We start from the raw sequence: 19,217 nt of genomic DNA on the forward strand, positions 1-19,217 counted from the left end.
ATGTATATATATACACACACATATGCACGTGTGTATATATATACGTGTGTGTGTACATATGTATATATACACACTAGTGTATATATACACAGAATATACATATATGAATATACAGAATATATGCACACACACTTTGCTCAGATTTGTTTACAAAATATGTAGCATTTTTATACCATCCAATAAGAGGTACATGATTTTAAACAAATCTTATAGAAATGACATGTTATTGGAAATTTACACGTAAAAAAATCCAGCACAAAAAAATCCAAAAGCTAAAACAAGATTTTGCTACTAATCAGTGCTTCTATCACCCTTCAAGAAAAGAGAAACACAGTTATTTATATGTGATGTAAAGGCAACATTGAGGGGTTTTTTGCTTTTTTTAAATTAACCACCAAATTTAACCCCCTAAAATTACAAAGAATCAAAGTCCATTTACAGATCAAGTGCAGTAAACTAAATGTTCCTTCAGCACAAAGCAGCACTAGGAAAATAACTGGGAGAGGGAAGGTGGGGGCCAACTGGCTTAGCTAGGGAGGCAGCAGGTGGCTTCTGCAGTGGCCACACAGGTCAGAGTCTCCATCCTGAAGCACAGACAGAACTGAAGACTGTATTTAAATAATGGTCACTCAGAGCTGATGTTCAGGCCTTTGCCTAGCTTCTTTCAGCAGTTTGACAAGTGATTTGTGTATTTTTATTACTCTGTATCCAATGGGCTGTTTTTGCTTTTGCAGTGGCTTGTCACTGAGAGAAGTCATAAGGAGGATTTTGCAGACAGTTCTGCCACTAACATTTACCACAGGTACACAACGCTGCAGTTGTCAGTGGTGATTTTGAAATGTTTACACTGGAAAAATGTGTGTTCCAAGCATCCAAAATGACTTGAATGAATATAGCCGGATACAGGGGGGAGTGGACGGCCTGGAGAATCCATTGCATTTACAGAAATGGAACCGCCACTTTCAATCTATGTGGCATGTCCCCAGTTGTGTGAAGAGTTTGGTGTCAATGTCAGCTGAACTCAGTGAGGAGTGGCTGGCCTTTGCATCAGGTGTCTGTGATCCAAGCAGGTTGCGGAGCCAAGAACATGCTGCTAGCAGAAGGGCAGTCTACAGCTGCGGATGACAGCTGTCATGCAGTCAGCGATGCCTTACAGATGTCACCTGTAGGAACCATGCGTTCTATGCTAATTCACCTGAAGTTCCGTAAACAGCAAAAGGGAAAAATGAAATGAAAGGGCCGGGCGGATCCGGGTGTGATACTACTATCCTCTGAATGTAGTGTCATTTTAGTTGTTAAATAAGGGGCTTGACCGGGAGGACTCTATTTTATCAGGTGAGCTGGAGAGGAAGCTCTTGTCTTGTGAAAACGAAAAGGAGATCTAATGCTCCTTGTGCTAAGTTTTACAAATTAAGAACTTTGTATTCAGAAGGTAATTTTTCAGAAGATAAATCTGTTCAAGTCACGCTGTGTAAAAATGTCAAGAGGCAGGCAGGAATTTTTCAGCCATAACTACAGTAACAAGGACCATACTCTGGAGCATGAAGTCAGGAAGGGCTTGATTTTTAAGGAAGGCCCGGCTGGATCATACTGTGCTGGCAAGCAGAAGTGGGAGTAGTTTCTCCATTCTAGAAGCTGGTTTGGAAAGTCATTTCTAGGGAGGTGGTTAAGGGTGACCTATTCACAGGCTCTTTTTTTGTGGATGGAGAGGAAAGGCTGGGAAGGTATACAAATCTCCACAGTGGTCTGCAATCCAGCTTGGGAGCTCAGTGTTGAAAAGGGATGGGGCCAGATGCGTTCAGTATTCTTAAGAACCAGAAAACATGTCCATTGCAGCCTGTTGTTGCAGGGGATAGAGAACTTTCTCCATTGTTTGTAACAAGTTCTATATGCCAATAACCCCAGCTGGCACATAACAGCAAGTAGATACATTGCATGTGAAGATCTAATGCATCTCACACAGCCATCCAAAGAGGCATCCAGGGAAGAATATGGGGAATTACTTCAGCTATGTTCTCAGAAAGTCTGAATGTCTCCCTGGACTGCAGGCACACACTGCAGCAAATACAAGAGAAAGGCAGCCTTAGCTTGGATGCCAGGAGTGTGGGGGCTAGTGAAGGAGGGATTATTTTCCTGTAATAGGAGCAGGGAATATCTCCAAGTATAGAAAGGTGCCTCAACTCCACGAAGATGACAGTGGAGAGGTTCAGAATCTAGAGGAGAAGGGTGATTCTGGCAACCTCTTGCCAAGGAGGGGGCATCCTGCCACGGAGAGCCGAAAGTTTTCCAGACGTATGTAAGAGCATGTGCACAAGGCAAGCGAATGAGCGCAAACAGGGTTATGGAAAACATTGAGAGAATCACTCCATGGGTGGCTTGTGGCTCGACAACGGGATTGGCTAGGTAGAGGGGCACACAGCACAGGGGCACCTCAGAGCTGGAAGCCTTCCATGGGAGCCTCACACTGATGGAAGATGTACTGTTGCTGGTTGAGATCCACCTGTGGGGCAATGCTGCTGTCTTCATCTTCTGTTCCAAAGTAGTGCTCAATCAGATCAAAGGCCTTTTGATAAATCTCTTGATTCTCATGGCTCTGCAGGAATTCAATCTTGTCCAGGCCTGCAGAGAAAAGAAGTACGCAAAGGTTACAGCTCAGTGAAAGCATATGAACCATGATAAATTTCAGTTTGTTGTGAACATCAAGTTCCACGACAATTCTCTCCCACCTTCAGAAAGAAGAGGTCTCTCTACAGAGATCCTCACCCAACGTGTACTCTTCATGACCAAGGAAAACCAAGTTTCCTGTAACTGTGTGATGTTATTCATACTTTCTGCCTCTACGCTTTCACTCAAAAAATTAATATCAAGAAACTCGAACATGTAAAGAACAAGGCCCCAAAGACTTTCTGAAGAGACTTTTAGGACTGTGTTTCCTGAAAGTGTGTTCATAGGGCTTTGCTTTCAAGAATCACATAACTGCAAGTTGGAAGAGACTTCTGGTAATCATCTTGTCCAGCCTGCAGCACAGCCCAGAACTACTACCAACACGAGATGAAGTCAGCTGTGTCTAGCCAAGTCTACAAAACTTCCTAGGATAAAGGCTCCGTTACCTAAACTGTCTCACATGCATACATAACGCAGTTAAACTCATGCAACCAGCTTTTTGGCAGACATTAACCAAATGGGCAAACTCAGGCCTTGTAGTCAGAAACAAATGAAAATAATACAGTAAGTTGAACTATCTTTGATACCTGGGAATGATGCTATAATGAAATCAAAGGTTCAGCCACTCTTGTACATCTCCAATATTGGGAATTGTAGTGGCTTTCTTGTCTGTTCCCTTTACTATGTATGAAGACTAGAGGAAACAATTCTTTGGTATTCTATAGACATTTCTGCAACACTGACATGAAAAAGGAAGTTAAAACCTAGAGGCAGACAAGAAAAAATCCTATTCTGATGTAACTCTTCCTTGGAAGTCAAGGGAACCATGAAGGGAACCATGGTTCAAGAAACCATATTGAGCAATACCATTCCTCTTCTATACCGCCCTTGATAACCCATCTTTATCATCAATGAAACTAACCTTAAGAGCAGCAATGCCTTAGAAATGGGATAAAATCATGCCAATACCTGCCAGAATCTCAGCATGGCAAAGACAAACAAGAAAGTTGCTGCCGTTGCTGTAATTCTACAGGCAGCAAAGAGGAAAGGTTTGAAACCTGTGCCACAGAGTAGTGTACCTGAACTGTTATCTGCTATGGAGGAAAGATACTGAGGCTGAATAACACCCGGAAGGCTCCCTCAGGGTCAAAAGAAATTAGGAAAAGAAGATCTGCACACACAGCCTTCAATCTACATAGAGAGATAATGCAAAAGATGGAGTACAGCAGTAAACAGTGATTTGTCAAAGAACTGTTAATTCTCAGATAATAGCAATGAGGAAATCAGTAGAATTGGGTCTGCTGAAACTCTAATGGGTTTGTGGTCATTGCTTTAACACCTGACTTCCATAGATATTTTGCTCATACCATACGCTTCTTCAATAAGAGCGCAGTAAGGATTAATGCCAGTGCCACTGCGTTTGGACTCCTGCTCTCCAAGCCTCAGGATGTTCTCCAGACCGTTTAATGCTACTTGCACAATCTTTGAGTCCATTACTGTAAGGAGGTCGCAGAGTGGTTTGATGCAGCCCAGTTCTACTAAATACCTGAAAAACACCACATGGAACTCAGTTAATTGTATGCAAAATTTTTAACTTGTGTACCACTTAACATGAAGGTCTAAGAACCACGATGATCAGATAAAATATCAACTCGACTGGAGAAACTGGAGTAATTATAGACATCTACTTGCACCTAGTCAATTCTGATGAAACAATGAAAATGACTTTAAAATACTCTCTCTGTCTCTCTCTCTAGATACGAAGCAATAGTTTAAATTTATAATTATATGACCATAATTTAAAAGCATTAGTATCAACTATATTAATTTAACAAATTTATAATGTTGTGATTTAATTTTATACAAAATTGCATATAAGCATAATGTACCAGTATCAGTTAAACAGGAAAAGTAATGCAGAAGATGCCCTTGTCTGAAGGGCTAAGCTATTCCTCTCCAGATTGCTAATGCACTTTGTTACACACTACAGCGACCACTAAGAAATTAGTTTTAAAGTTGCATTTAGCTTTTTCATGTAAGAGAAATGGTTCAATTACTTAAAGAAGTATTGCAGCTGAAATACTTATGTGATTTCTGCCTGAAGAAATTAATGGCCCATTCACAGCTCAACACGTGGTCTCTCTGGATACAGCACTGGAAGCACACAGAAAGGTTTTCCACTTTCTAGACTATTAGTTTCATTTGTTGCACAAACACTAATTCACTCAGTTGCAATGAAAGACTTGAACTATTTCATACTTGATTTGTTCAGCAGAGCCTCCAGATGTTGCATTTGTGATTGCCCAAGCAGCTTCCTTCCTTGTCCGAAACTCAGCCGTTTGCAAAATATTTATAAGAGCTGGAAAGATATGGGCATCTATGACTGTCTGCAAAAAGAAATGACAGGTCAGGGTTATTTGCAGCATATTTCTAATACAAATTAGAAATAACTTTCTTGTCCTGAGCTAGTTAACATCTATGCTATAGGTTAATGAAATATTACTTATCAGAGGGGAAAAAATCAATTTTCAGCTTCACATGCAAACCCCTCGTTATTGCTGGTGTCTGTGCTTATCCCAAAAGAATTCAAACCACATTCAGACTGAAGTGACTGCTATATCTAACATGTTACTTCACCATAACTTGGCAGCAAAAGAATGTCATGCTTCCCTTATTTTTCCAGGTAGTGAACCACTTAGCTATTAAGTCAGTAAACCACTATGTCATTAAGATCCTGTACGCAGAGAAAAAAAACCACTTCATAAGCCTGTGTGTCATACTACATTTCCACTGGGTGAGACAACAGAGCAGAGAGAGAATGTATTGTAAGAACTCCTCAAAACAAGCAAGCACCAATATAGTCTTTCCTGGTGAAAGGACAAAGCAACAGATGGTTTGGTAGTATGGTTTACTGCCTAACTCACAAAACTGTTTTAAGAGTATTTAGTCGGCAGCTCAAAAGTTTCTGGTAACTTCCTCTGGAAAGGGCCTTTTGCAATAAGACACAAATGAAATAGTTAGTTACACATGTATGACAAGGATCCAAAACACTTCAATAAGGATCATTCAAAGAAGCAAAAGCTTAGGAATACATGTTTAAACTACCGTTTTACAAATACAAGTCATCACAGAGGCAAATTCAAAGAAAGCCAAAGAGATCCTTTTCAAGGAGTTTCACAGAAGAAAACTAACAGTACATACAGCAAAAAGCTACAGTCAATTCACAGTGTAGACAGTTACCCAGTGAAAAAACCTACAGCTGTTTGGTATTTCTTTTACGCTTCCTGTTTATCTGGGCATCTGCACTTCATCTACTTCATAAATCCATACCATGTATCAGTTGTATCAACAGCCCCATGAACGCTGTCTCCTTTACAACAGGATCTGCACTTCTAGTACAGCAATCTGTGAACCTCAAGGAAAGCCACTTACGCCTCCATCATGCTATGTTACATTAGATTTGTACTTTGCAAAGAATATTTGGCAAAAAGTCCTTAACTGAAATTTTTGAATAGTAGGTTATAAACAGGAGCCATCTATTAAAAAAGACAAAAGGTACAAGAAAGTATCTTCAAAAAACAGAATGCATCCCACCCATCCCCAATTTATTTTACTGGGAAAAAACACTTAATTTAAAAACAAAATATAAAAGCAACACATAGTAAAGGTATGTGGAATGCGAGAGCATCTGCTTCATTAAGGTTATCAGATCAAGGACCTTTTCAGCTCAAAGGGAGATTCAAAGGGAGATATAAGTAACAGGAAAGTAATAAATAAAACACAGGGTGACACAAACGTGATAGACAAGGGGTAAGAGAAGGATCGCCAACAAGGAAAAGCTCCAATCACTAGTTAATGGGCTGTTAAGGAGCTTCAGGCACAGCTTTGCAGAGAACCAGCCCGGACTTTTTAACTGATGAGACATGGGCAAGTGGAACCGTGCAAAACTCTGTAACAAATCTTTTCATATCATGTAACCTCCCTCTCCAGCCCACATGCGTGCAGCAAGAATTAGATGGTAGCAACTGAAATAATGGTAGCGTGACTGAATTTGGACCAGGCACTGGATCAGACCTAAAGACAAACGCTTATGTCTGTGAAGCCAGCACCTGGTGTGGGTGGGGATCTCAACATCAGTAGCTGTAGGGACCATGAATTAAGGAACATGTTTCTGGGGTGCTCAGAAGAGGGGAATTCAGGGCCAGCAGCTGATACCAGATCTTGGGTGAAGGCGCCCCTGCAACTGGAGCAGGTGAGGGTCCCAGCATCAGCCACTGGAGGGCCCATGCACCTGGATGCCAGTTACTAGGGGGACTCGGGTGAAGTTCAGTGGGGATCTCAGCACCTCAGCTGGACCTGGACTGCGGGTCACAAGACTTATGTGCCTAGGCTCTATGTGATGGGGGGATTTACATTATCACCAAACATGCTGGTGGGAGTGGAGGATCATGGCGTACATAATTTCCTGGCAAACTGGACTGGGTACACTGCTCTGAGGCCTAGGATCCAGGCATAGACAGAAGGCTTGTGCTGATATTGAAGGGGTCTTCAAATGTAAGGATGCTTGAGATTTATTTGCTAGCGAGAATCAAGCCAGTACGGCTGGAGTGCAAACTGGAGCCAAGTACAATAGCTCACAATCCAGCCATGGATAGCAGATGGGCAGAGAACCACTGAGATTCAAGACATCTGTGAATACGTGAGTGCTTGTGGATCTGGAGACTGAGATTTTTACTAGTGAGCTTCAGTCCTGAAGAAAGGTGACTTGGCAGCCTACACTTACATTTTATGTGAATTCTGGCAGTGCTATACACGGGTGCTGTTGAGGGGGAAGCCCTTAAATGAGAACAGTGTCTTAAGAGATGTTAAGTATTCTCTGCGAAAAGAGCTTAACATAGATCAGAATAGGATAGGTGAGGGCATTAGCACTTGACTATTCTAGCAGAGAACGTCACTTCTTAAATCATCCTTCCAAAAGAAAACTTTTACATGAGATTTATTTCCTTAGAAAGCACCTTCTTAAAACCAACTTCTTTAGTAAGTACTAAAAGCAGAGGATGTTACATTATAGCATGGAACTAAATGCATTTTAGCTGACAGGCAGTAACAGACTTTGAGCTTTCTTAATTAAAAAAAAAAAGTTACCTTCATGTGTTTCAATTTTAACTCGCAAAACAGGAGAATTCCAGAACAAAGGGAACTAGCAACAGGAGGAAAGCAAGTGGGAGAATCACAGAAGATTGCTACTGTTTTCCTTCTAGCTCAATTTTGAACTCTCTGCTTCAGGGCAAAGACTGGTGGGTAAAGATACTCAGAGTGGAGAAATGTGCATTTGAACCTTTTTAGAGAGAACTGAATCCAGTCCTCACAACTCGTGGGTGAGTGCTCTTATTTCTAATTCTACTTATTTATATTTCTTTTCTTATTGTATAAAAGGCTACAGACACCTTGTTTACTTTCTGCTCTACAGTCAAGTTGGCTATCTTTACCCAAGCAGAACAGGTTAAAGCACTGCGATGAATTGCAGCCACTCATAAGAAGCTTCACTGAAAGAGACGGGCTCAAGAGAAGCAGATTACCAGTCACCGTATTTTTGTTTCCTATTGCTTGACATGCAATGTAAGTGTTGTCACCACCTCACTCTAACGTGAGTCCTAGTTAAAGGTACTTAACTGTCCCTCTGTAGTACAGCAAAGTTTTCCAAGTAGCAGTCTGTCGGTAGTAGAAACTGTCAGAGCTTAGATTAAAAAAAAAACCCAACACATTAACCAGGTCACAAGACAGTTTGCTTTAACTTTCATGTCTTCACTAGATTTCAAAAGGCCATGTTAAGCTCACATGAGTGGAAGCAATGAAGTACTTACAGAAAGTGCTTGCGGCATCTATTATTTACACCCTATGTCTTTCAGCCTTGCCCACAGCAGTTACTCTTGAAAGCAAAGGATTCCTAGCTCTATGACATTTTGTGTTTGAATAACAGTTCTTGGGGAAACAGGGCATGCTTCCCTTCCAGTTAAATTCCTTCTAAGTGATAAAATAGTAAACTGCTGAAATACAATTTGTTATTGCCCTTTTCTTGAAGAAAAGCAAACCTCGGCAAGAGCAAAGCCATAATGGACTGTGGCAGGATGAGGTACTTAAAACTCCTGAGGATTTAGAAAGTGTTAATTCAAATTACTTTACTTTTTTAGCATTACTGCACTGTGTGTGCCTGACACATGGAAGTGTGTTGAAGAATAATGTAGTGCATATAACACATTCAAGATAAACATATGTTCCATGGGAACATAAGGAAAAACTTCTCTGCTATGAGGGTGACAGCACTGGAACAGCTGCCCAGAGGAGTTGTACAGTCTCCTTCTCTGGCGACTTTCAAACCTACCTGGACTGATCCTGTGCAACCTGCTCTAGGTGAACCTGCTCTAGCAGAGGGGGTGGAATAGATGATCTCCAGAGGTCCCTTCCAACACCTTTCATTTTGTGACAGCTTTCAAACAAAATTAAGAGTTAAGGGATTTCAGTTCAAGAAGAAATTTAAAAAAGATGAGAAAGTAGTACAAAGGAAATAAAAAACCCCCTAAAGTTGTAAACTAAGGACTGATGGTGGGATCTTCAAAATATATTAGAAATCTCTTTTCTGCATAATAGGTAATTCAGAGCACATCCTTTAATAGATGGTATCCCTATGCTGTAGTCCTCCTAGTGGGTTGCCTGTCTCTTGGAAACATTCTATCCTTATTTTAATAAAGCTTCTTCACTACAGTATTTGACTTTTAAACAGTGAAGCTTAGATAAGCTTTTTTTTTTGATAATTTTTGGTCAATTTTTTTTATTACATCTGCATGGATGTTGAACCTAAATACACTGTAGTCACTGTTAAGGAGCAGGTCTTCTGCAGTAGTACATTAAGTTAGTATTTTGAGCTGGTCAGTATCAAGTGAATTTGTTTCTCCTTCTTTGGGTTCCCACAAATAAATCACCTATGGTGTGCAAACATACACATATACATTTAGTATGCAAGTGCTGGCATCATGTATCTACATTAGATTCATCACATAAATGTGAAAACAACCAAGTCATACAGCAGATCTGCTTTCATGCTCCTGCAAGTTCTCTCATCACCTTTAACGAATCAAGATTACAGTCACCACCCTAGCTGGCAGCTGTGAATACAGCGCTACTGCTACGATCTCTTCCTCCAGGCTGGAAATCTCAGCTCATAGAGGCTTCTCAGTTACCTCTGTTCCTTAGCTCATTCACTGATTCAATTTACAACTGCTTTTTAAATAACACAGCAAATATTTGTACGCCAAAGCTACTTAACATGATGGCATGACTACAAAACCACTGCCATACGAAAGCCAGGAAGGAAGCACTTCAGATCTCAATTCTAATGGACTTCTATGCTGTTGACACAGACACTTAAGCCTGTTTACCTCAAACAAATTTCTAGCCAGTTTACACAAGTTACTGCTGTCAGGAAGAACCTGCGCTACAATGAACAGCACCTTGTTGAGGTGTTTCCAGCTTTTAAGGTCAGTCCTACAAAAAAAAAGAGATAGCAATATACACAGCTGACTGCTGATGTTTTCAGGCAGAATACAGGAATTAAACGTATTCTAGCTCTGCTGCCCTCAGTGTGATAGGATGTATGGGATTCATCAAAAGCAGAAGCCTGAAAACAGATTTTTTTTTTTTTACATAAACACAAACTTAAACCCGAAAGAGATTAATCTTTGACTTTCGATGGTCCTCAAACAAATATGGCCTTGTCAGCAATGCCATATTTTGCTCCTGAGACTTTTTAGAAGTCCTGCCACCACAAACAGCATGTGATTTTAGACCATTCATGCAAGCTATGGTATATACCAAACACACTTTGTATTTAAGTAATTTGATGCACAGTTTGCCTGTGTAAATCACAGCTCTTTGTGAGTCATGTCATTCCATTTCCTCATCCCCAGCATTAAGTGTGGTCTTTTTGGAGAAGAGCCTCTGACAATTCTCAGCTTGTATCTTTACCTCAACTTGTAAAAATGCATTTCATTCCAGAGTTTTTAAAACTGACAGGCAATGTATCATTTGCTACACTTGCCCATGTCACATTTCAGCAACAATAGGAAATATGCACAGATCCTGTTGCCACCAGGCCTAGCCATACTCAGGCTTCCAGCTGTTCTTGAGACAATTTAAGGTATATTAGAAAATAAGTGATAAGTTTCTTAACCTGTCAACAGGAGAGAACTCCTATGATGTCTTCACTGTCAGATATGGAAGACTGTGTCTGATGTACTGCCTTTCATAGCTTTTCAATGAGTTGTGAAGTTAGACACAGAACGTTTTCTGAGGTATGTGATAGCCTTTCATACCCTTCAGAAGGGTCGACAGTCAGGATTTAGCTTCAGTTGTGCAGTTCTCCTTCTGACTCCCAGGAAGATGTAGTTCCCCTTCTCCCTGACTGGGGAAGCTATCCACTGAAGTACAGCAAAGCTGTATACAAACTAGGAAATTAACAAACAAAAACTATACTTAGTGACAATCATGACTGCATCAGGATATACACATCCAACCCAAACCTTAAATGCACAGAAATAAAGAGGGGAAAGACTACTGTATTCCACCGCACTTTTCTCTTGCCTAGACACTGCTGATAACACACTCTGAATGGCTTTCACTTCCACCTTTGGTAGGGAAAAAACCCCAAACCTCCTGTGCTGAAGTATGAGCCACAAAGAAAGTTGAGCACTTACTTTCACTCATTTCATGCATGTTAACTTATATTGCCTAACACTAGAAGGAGTTTAATTGATTGTGTTTGAGTGCAAATCTAATGGTCACAGGCTGCTGCCTTATATTTTAGAAATGGCAGTGAAAGCCTTTGGAGCGTGCTACCAAACAGCATTGTAGGCAGTATGAAAGTGGAAATGAATATAGAAGTCCTTCCCTCTACCTTCTTATTTCTATACTTTAGAGTGGGTGGATGGAGAGAGTGTAACCCAATGCAATCTTAAACAACACTAAATATAGCTCTATCTGTTAATATTGGCTAGGTGTTAGATTTACCAAATATTTTATCTTCTTCTTGGTGTGCAGAAGGGATTGATAGAGTACAACTTGAGCACTACCCAAAATTTCCACAGTTTCTAACATCCCAGCTGCTCTGGAGCTACAACCCACTAGTCAGACCAGCTGGTAACTTGCAACAATGTTGTTTACTATGCAGGCAGACATTTTACTGTCAGGAATAAACATTACCATGTGCTGAAATTATTCTTGTCTGATTTCTGACTAAAGATTGTGCATGTTGAAAATCCTGTTAGTATCACAGAGACTGGAATAGATCTCACTACAATCCGTCGCTTCTAGTAGGAACTATCAAGCAATTTGGAGGGACTGGGGAGAAAGGAAAATAAATGATTTAGTTTAGAGCTGCATCTAGTATTATAGAATGTAAGGAGGAACAATTTTCAAGAAGTAATGCTTTAATTCATCACAATGTGAAATTAATTTAGAGAAAAAAAGAAATCCCTCAACTCAAAGATGAAACAGGCTCAACCATGAATTTTGTTAAATCTGGTATTCTTTCCATATAGGAATTATCCTTTGTCCTCAACGCCTCTAAAACCAAACTAGGCTTTTATTCTCCATTTTAGCAATCTTCAAGACACTCTATCAAATAATTTTCCAACATCAGAAATTATTCTGAAGTGTTTTTCAGCTCAAGTATTTCCAATGATTTTGACACTGAGTAGGAGTTGTCTGAAGCAATACCTCAGAGAAGAAGTTTTCTGAGAAAAGCAGATGTATTGACTCTGGAGCTGAAAGGAGGATTCATCACATCTTGTATCTCACATGACATTCCCTAGGTTGAGACTAGCAGCTAAAGAGTTAGAGCCTTTTTGGACTTTATTACATAACTATTACGAGCCTTCCCTTTCAACATGAAATAATCATTGCAATTCCACATGGTCTTGAGGGAATTTAAGGTATATTAGAAAGTAAGTGCTAAGTTTCTTAACCTCTCAACAGAAGAGAACTCCTATGATGTCTTGACTGTCAGATGTGCAATCATTGATGACCATCTGCATCTGACAATTTTACTTCCAAGAAACAGTGACTCAAGATCTCTGATCAAGCATGTTGTAAACATTCTCCAATGTCCTTTACTTCACAAGTTTCCTCTAACGGGCCTCCTTCTGCAGTTCTAAAAGTCTAAACTTCATGCTGGATGTGATTTGGAATATGTCATAATTACCAGGACAGTTATCTCCTCCTTAAAATCAGAAACACTGTTTTTTAAATATAATTTTTCTAACTCACAGTGTAGATTAAATTCGGTAGGCCCACAGGGCAGTCAGTGTTTCACTACACAGCATGTGTGTGCTTGGAGTTCAAAGGCAGCTCAATAATTGAATGGAGCCTGAAGGATCCTTGAATCAACTATGGCTTTCACTTTTGAGAAGCTGCTTCTCATATTTTTTTCCCTGGATTTGAGTAACAGATCAACAAGCCTCCAATCTTGTCTGCAGCATATCCTAATGCAGCTGCTTTAAGCTGGATTCACTTAAATCTACATGTATTTTGGTGATTTGGTTGACGCTGTGTGTTCTTCCTGATGCAAGAATCCTGAGAAAGCAAGCTTATACCCACACAACCACAACAACTATTTTTCTATGTAGAGTTAAGGATTTTTTTTTTTATTTCTAAAGAATCACTTCCTAGAAATGAAGGTGCAATGGCTCATGGCATTAATTTCCCTCTCACTGCCTTTCCGCCTCAGTTTTTCAAGTTACAAAGCAATTCTATGCTGTTCTCAGTAGAAAGGGGGCTGATCTAAAAATCATAAGACACTCTGAACCCTCTAAAACCTAAGCAAACACACGGATAGAGGCATCATTTTTGTTTAGCTAGATTAAGTAAATTTTATTTTAACAAAAGAGAGATTATTTTATCTTTACTTGCTTTCAAATAAGGATGTGACAACAGTTTAGAAGACAGGATTACCAAGGGTATGTATTTAAGACTCTCCACCGCCTTATGTCTAAGTAGTGGATACCAGATGTAAGAATACTGCACAAACAAGGACAGGCACTTACTCCTTCACTTGAACAGGACAACACGGTACCGGGAATATTTTTGTAGAAGTCACAGAAATACACTACTGAAATAGCTGCTGGTGCACTTGAATTTAAGTTACCTCTAGGACCCTTCAGGAGATCCAGAATATGAAAACAGAGATCCTGAAGTTTTGAAAAAATGGTCTATTAACAAACTTTACTTTCTATTGCCACTTCTGGTAACAATCTTTATGGAATGGCTTGCACGGATATCTGATTTTCCCTTTTTCTTAAGTCTGCAGCATTCCTGTATGACTGTGCATTCCTGAAGCAACTCTGATAAGACTTGGGAAAACCCACAAAGTTAAGAATATGTATTGGGTTCAATCGTTTCCCAGAAAATACCCTTAGACTTCCCAAGAAAAGCAGAAATGGCCTTCTAGTGAGAAAATACTGCTCCTCCATCTAAGGTAGTAGCAGTGTGGATAAAGCAGCCAAACGACTCTTCCCCGCAAGAAAAGAAAATGGCAAAAATATTTTTACTTTAGTATGAGCTGTAGTAATTACCTTCTTTGAACTGCTAATTGCTCAGCAATTACAATTGCTGATGCAGGAAAAAAACCCAGTGGTCTATTTGCTGATTTTACACAGTACTTTGTGGTAGAAATTCAGCTAATCCACAGATTAGCTCACAAGCCACAACAAAGACAGCACCAAAATTCTTGGAGCTCTGCCAAGGTTAGCTTAAATAACTATAGCCTTCTCTCTATCTGACAGAAAACATTATCTTTAATTACCTGCATTTCCACTTCCATCTTAGTCACATCCTTACATCAGACAAGAAGGACCTACACAGCTTTCCACCTTTGGAAGTTCTGTTTTCTTGCCTACTCATTTCCCAATGTAAACATCTCTGAAGTTAGATCTGCATTCACTCCTAATTCCAGGAACCTTAGCAGAGACTGAGTGATCTTCCACAAAAGTATTAACTTTATTTCCTATGCTTTCTCAGACGAAGATGAAGACCTCATTCAAGGTATTAAGGCTTTACACTGCCCTTTCAGCAGATGAATGTTTTCTGTAAGGGTAAATACACAACCAAAAGACTGCAAGTGCCACCTGCAAATCATGTAATAAGCTTTTTCCACTGGAAAACAAATACAGCCTAATCACAATTTCCTGCAAGTTTTCTGCAAAGAGAGAAGCAATTCCAACCCTTGGCTGAAGATGGTTTACTGTTTCATACTAATTCTGATCATATAGAATGGATAATCCAGTGCCATCGCATGTAAGACTAGCGAGTATCAGGCTGCCTTCCAGGGGAAAGGATATGGAGGAAAGAAGTACTCCTTAGTTACTCTTGCTAATGTATTACAGAACCTGGTTTACTTTCTGTGCAAACATGCGTTGTTTCTCCCTGGTTACTAATGAGTGAGACAAATATTTCCAGTGTCTAATATTTCTGCTATTTCTATTCCTCAAAGAATACACATCTCCAACTGGACTTCCACATATCCTCTGCAATCTCTGAAAATACAATCTGTATTCAGTGAGGCAGAAGAGCATCGAGAAATGTAACTTCTTGATCTACATGAGGAGACTTTCATTCAACTGCTTTGAAACCAAGCCTGGTTTCACTACAATCTGTTTTTCCATCACTTCTGCAAAAGAGAAAGAATGAGGCATTGTCCTTGAAAGCCAAGCAAAAGATTCCCCTAGTATAGCCATTCTAAAAAAAAAAAAAACCAAAAACAAAACCCCCAAAACCCCCCATATCTCAGGAAAACAGAATATATTTAGCGGTTCCATCTCTATCTAGACAAACTTTTCCCTGGAAAAGAGATGCTCAATCTCTCATTATACCATCTGGAGACAAGTTCTGGGAATTCTTCCTGATGGCTGACATTAAATCCATATTGAGGACAAAGATGCGGTCTTCTGGAGGCCTAATTGTAAAGACTGATACAAGGAAGACGTTTGTTTGCTACTGTGTGCTATAACTAAATAAGAAAGGATTACAAAATTTAGTATAATCAGAAAGGATAAATCCTGATGCAACATGTTAGATATCTCCATTACAGGAGGGTAGATTTGGCTAAGCACAACTGCTTTTAGCAGGAATAATAAGAAAATATAAACAGGAATAAAGTGTTTTACAGTTTAAGTGTATCTAGTGGTTAAATCAAGAAACCCATAAATTTGACTCTGAAAGTTTGTAACTTACTATTTTTGTACTTAATTTATCACCTTAGTGATTGTCAAAGGCATTATGGAAATTATTTAAGAACAGGTTTTATTGAGCTTAGCCTTATTTTCTTATTCTCTAGCATGACCGTTCTCCTTCCTTATAATCTGTAGATGATTATAAAAATTAAAGAATTGGAGTATGAGAGATGACAGAGCTATGGAAACAGTCTAACTACACACAGAACCTATAACGCACTTCTGCTTATATGTAATTATGAATCTGTGACAGGGTATATATGAATATGCACTTCATACACAAAAACCAGTGTATCGCCTGATATGTGGTGCTTCTAGCCTGGAAGCCAAAGATTTCTGAAAAGGTTACCTGAATCTGGGCTCTGTTTCCAGCTGTTATATTAGATATTGTCCAGCATGCCTCCTTTTTGATAGATTCTTTTGGGCTGCTTAGCAAGTGCAGTAAACTCTGCAGGGCTGAACAATTCAGAATTACCTGGATACAACAAAAACCAGAAAACAAGCAAACAACACCTTAGAGGAAATTGAGGATAAAGAATCACAGGAACAAGGAATACAATGTCATAAAAATCTAAAAAGCATATCCCACCAGACGATCCCCAAAATTTAAGAAACCCCCAAACAATCCAAACATAAACAAAACAGCAAGAACCAAGAAATAAACGCTTGCAGGAAAGCTAACGAGCAAGACAACTAAGTCATTCAGGTGAAAGAAAATGCCTTCATGGTACAAAAGGATGAGAGAATCAAGCTGAATCATGATGGTGCTTTCTGTGGGCTAAATTCCCTTGCTCCTAACCTGCTCCTCCCCTCCCCTCCCCTCCCCCCCATTCCTAAAACCTTTCTAATCCAAATTATGATTAAAAAAACCTAAATATTTTGGTTCAGGATTAAATCAGGATTCTGCTGGGACAAATTCTTTTTTTTTTTCCTTCATGCATACTATATATGGTTTTGGCCATCTCCAAGCACTGACAATTGTTCATAGTTAGAAATGAGATATAAAGTAAAAGCAGGTTTGTGCTCCGAAGTTGTACAGAGAAATTTTCAGGCAACTCTCTTGTATGTTGCATTCATACTGATAGATATATCAGTTGTCAAAGCTGGGCTTTCCCTTCTGATTAAGGATTTTTATATGTATTCTGTATCCCTCTAGCATACAGCATAATCTGCAAGACTATCAAGATATCGTACTTAAGCAGTTCTCACGAATTTTAGGAACGCCCATGGTCTACTCCTCTGAAAAAATTGTGCATAAAGAAAAGTTTAAACATTCTTTTGGAATAAAAATCTAAGATTTATGCAGTATTTAATATCCTGCATTACCTGTAATTTAGCAATCCCTCATGGTTTTATTATTAACGAAACCACAAAATCACAAAACACATCTCAATCATTCTTATTACTGATCTGCACTTGGAAAAATACAAGAAAGCCTATGGAATTCAGCTACACAAAAAAAATATTGATTCTAACAATCAAGAAGTCATGTTAACCTCTTCCTAGTGAACAGATGTTCAAACAGCACCATGATGCTGCTATCTCATCTTTATGTCTGATCTCACTGCCACAGAACTACAGAATTCCAAAGGATATATTTCCACCAGAAAAAAAAAAAAAGGCACCGAAAGAAGCCTGGATTTTGACTTTGGCATAATTTACACGGAAGGAGTAATTAAACACAGCTTTATGCATCTACTCCTCACTGAAGCATCTTTTTCCACACTCTTCACGTCATTTTACAAATCTAAGTGCTACCACTCTGTCCTGGATGTCCATTTCACTGCCTCCACTGCACACACTTCCCCATTCACAGCTACTACCACTTTTTGATTCCATTTCTGCAATCAGTTTTAGTAGAGAGAACAGCCCACCACAGCAAGCCTCTTTGAGACTGTCACTTCAGTCCATTTTGACTGTGCATTTGTCAAGACAGCTCTGCACTGCCCAGGTATGCTTTTTAGTTTGTGAATTAGAGATGGAGGCCAAGAGTCAGTAAGGTTTCAAGAGCAGTACCCTACCCTGTACTCTTCTTCCTCATATTACCAACTGAGCCTCACAAAAGGGTATCAGAATGCACAAAGCAATGGGAAATAGCTTTAACAAGGTACAATTGCAGAATCCCATAACCGGAGCTTCTGCTCTATGTGCTAAAAAAACTCAAGAAATTGCCACCAGCTGGTGGATCCCACGTTACACACGTATGCAAGGCACAGACTTTCTGCTCCCACCGATTTTAAAAACTGGTGGGAGCTGCTGTCTCTTGTAAAACCTACCAAGCAGCAGGATGATAGCCTAGTGCCTCTAAAGCATCAGGTTTCCTAAGCTCCCAGTTTAATTCCATTAGGTGGGAGTCACTGTCTCCTATTGATGCTTTTCCAAACATGCTCAGACACAGCTACGCACCATCCAAAATATGACCAAACACGAGTGTTTAGTATATTCATTATAGACACTCATCAAATGTGACAAGCCTTCAATGGCCCTGCCACGGCACATTATTAGGCAAAAAAATTCAGCTTAAGAGACAGACTTGCTTTAAACAAACCAGAAAAACCCCCAAACCTTGAAGAGTATTGCACAGCTATATACAAATCCCAAACACAGCTATGTAAGAACCACCAGCAGTTTGGGACTGAACAGAAGAACCATGAAAACCATCAGATGTTTTAAGGCAATTAGTGTCATCAATTCTTCACTTTCAGACTTCAAAAGGAACAAGAGGAGGTTCTTGTGAATAGGTTACCACAACTAACAGGAAGATGAACTGCAGTACAACACAAGAGAACATGAATCCATACCTGGGTCTGGATATCATCTCCTGTGACGATGTTCCCAACAGCTCGTAAGGCAGGGGATACAACTTTGTAGTCATTGTGCCTAAAAGTACCAAGAAAACACCTAAGTGTTAACCATCCTAAAGCATCACCAACTTTACACCCTCAAGGAAGGAACACCCATCAGCCAGAGGAGAACTTCCCTGCTAACTCTGACTCAACTCTCACTATCCAAATCAAAACAATCCTTGCTTTTAAACTAACAGTAAGTCTTTCCAGAGTTTCTAAATATTTAGACCTTTGGCTATCATTCAGCAGCATAAAAATCAAGATTGAAAGAGTATAAGCATCCTTGGGAGGGAAAAAGCAATCAGCTTTAACTATGAAACACAATGTGTCACACACAAAGGCAGAGAATGAGACAGAGGATAGAAGCTGGTTTTTAAACCATACAGCTGTTTGATCAACTTCTGTCATCTTATAACTCCCCCATCAT

General features: G+C 39.6%; 1 protein-coding gene across 1 annotated transcript; it reads right to left on the reverse strand.

Annotated features, from left to right (window-relative positions):
• Positions 1-142: 142 nt before the first annotated feature.
• On the reverse strand, positions 143-18,824 carry LOC104502267 (importin subunit alpha-5-like; the record flags this gene model as incomplete). The annotated part of the gene is made up of 5 exons (XM_010146222.1): positions 143-2,619; positions 4,032-4,210; positions 4,924-5,051; positions 16,294-16,419; positions 18,746-18,824. Coding segments are annotated over 5 exons (700 nt in total), but the record flags the coding sequence as incomplete, so codon positions are not given.
• Positions 18,825-19,217: the final 393 nt, after the last annotated feature.

This window comes from Buceros rhinoceros, unplaced genomic scaffold (genome assembly GCF_000710305.1).
Source record: "Buceros rhinoceros silvestris isolate BGI_N320 unplaced genomic scaffold, ASM71030v1 scaffold18692, whole genome shotgun sequence".
In the NCBI taxonomy this organism is placed as follows: Eukaryota; Metazoa; Chordata; class Aves; order Bucerotiformes; family Bucerotidae; genus Buceros; species Buceros rhinoceros.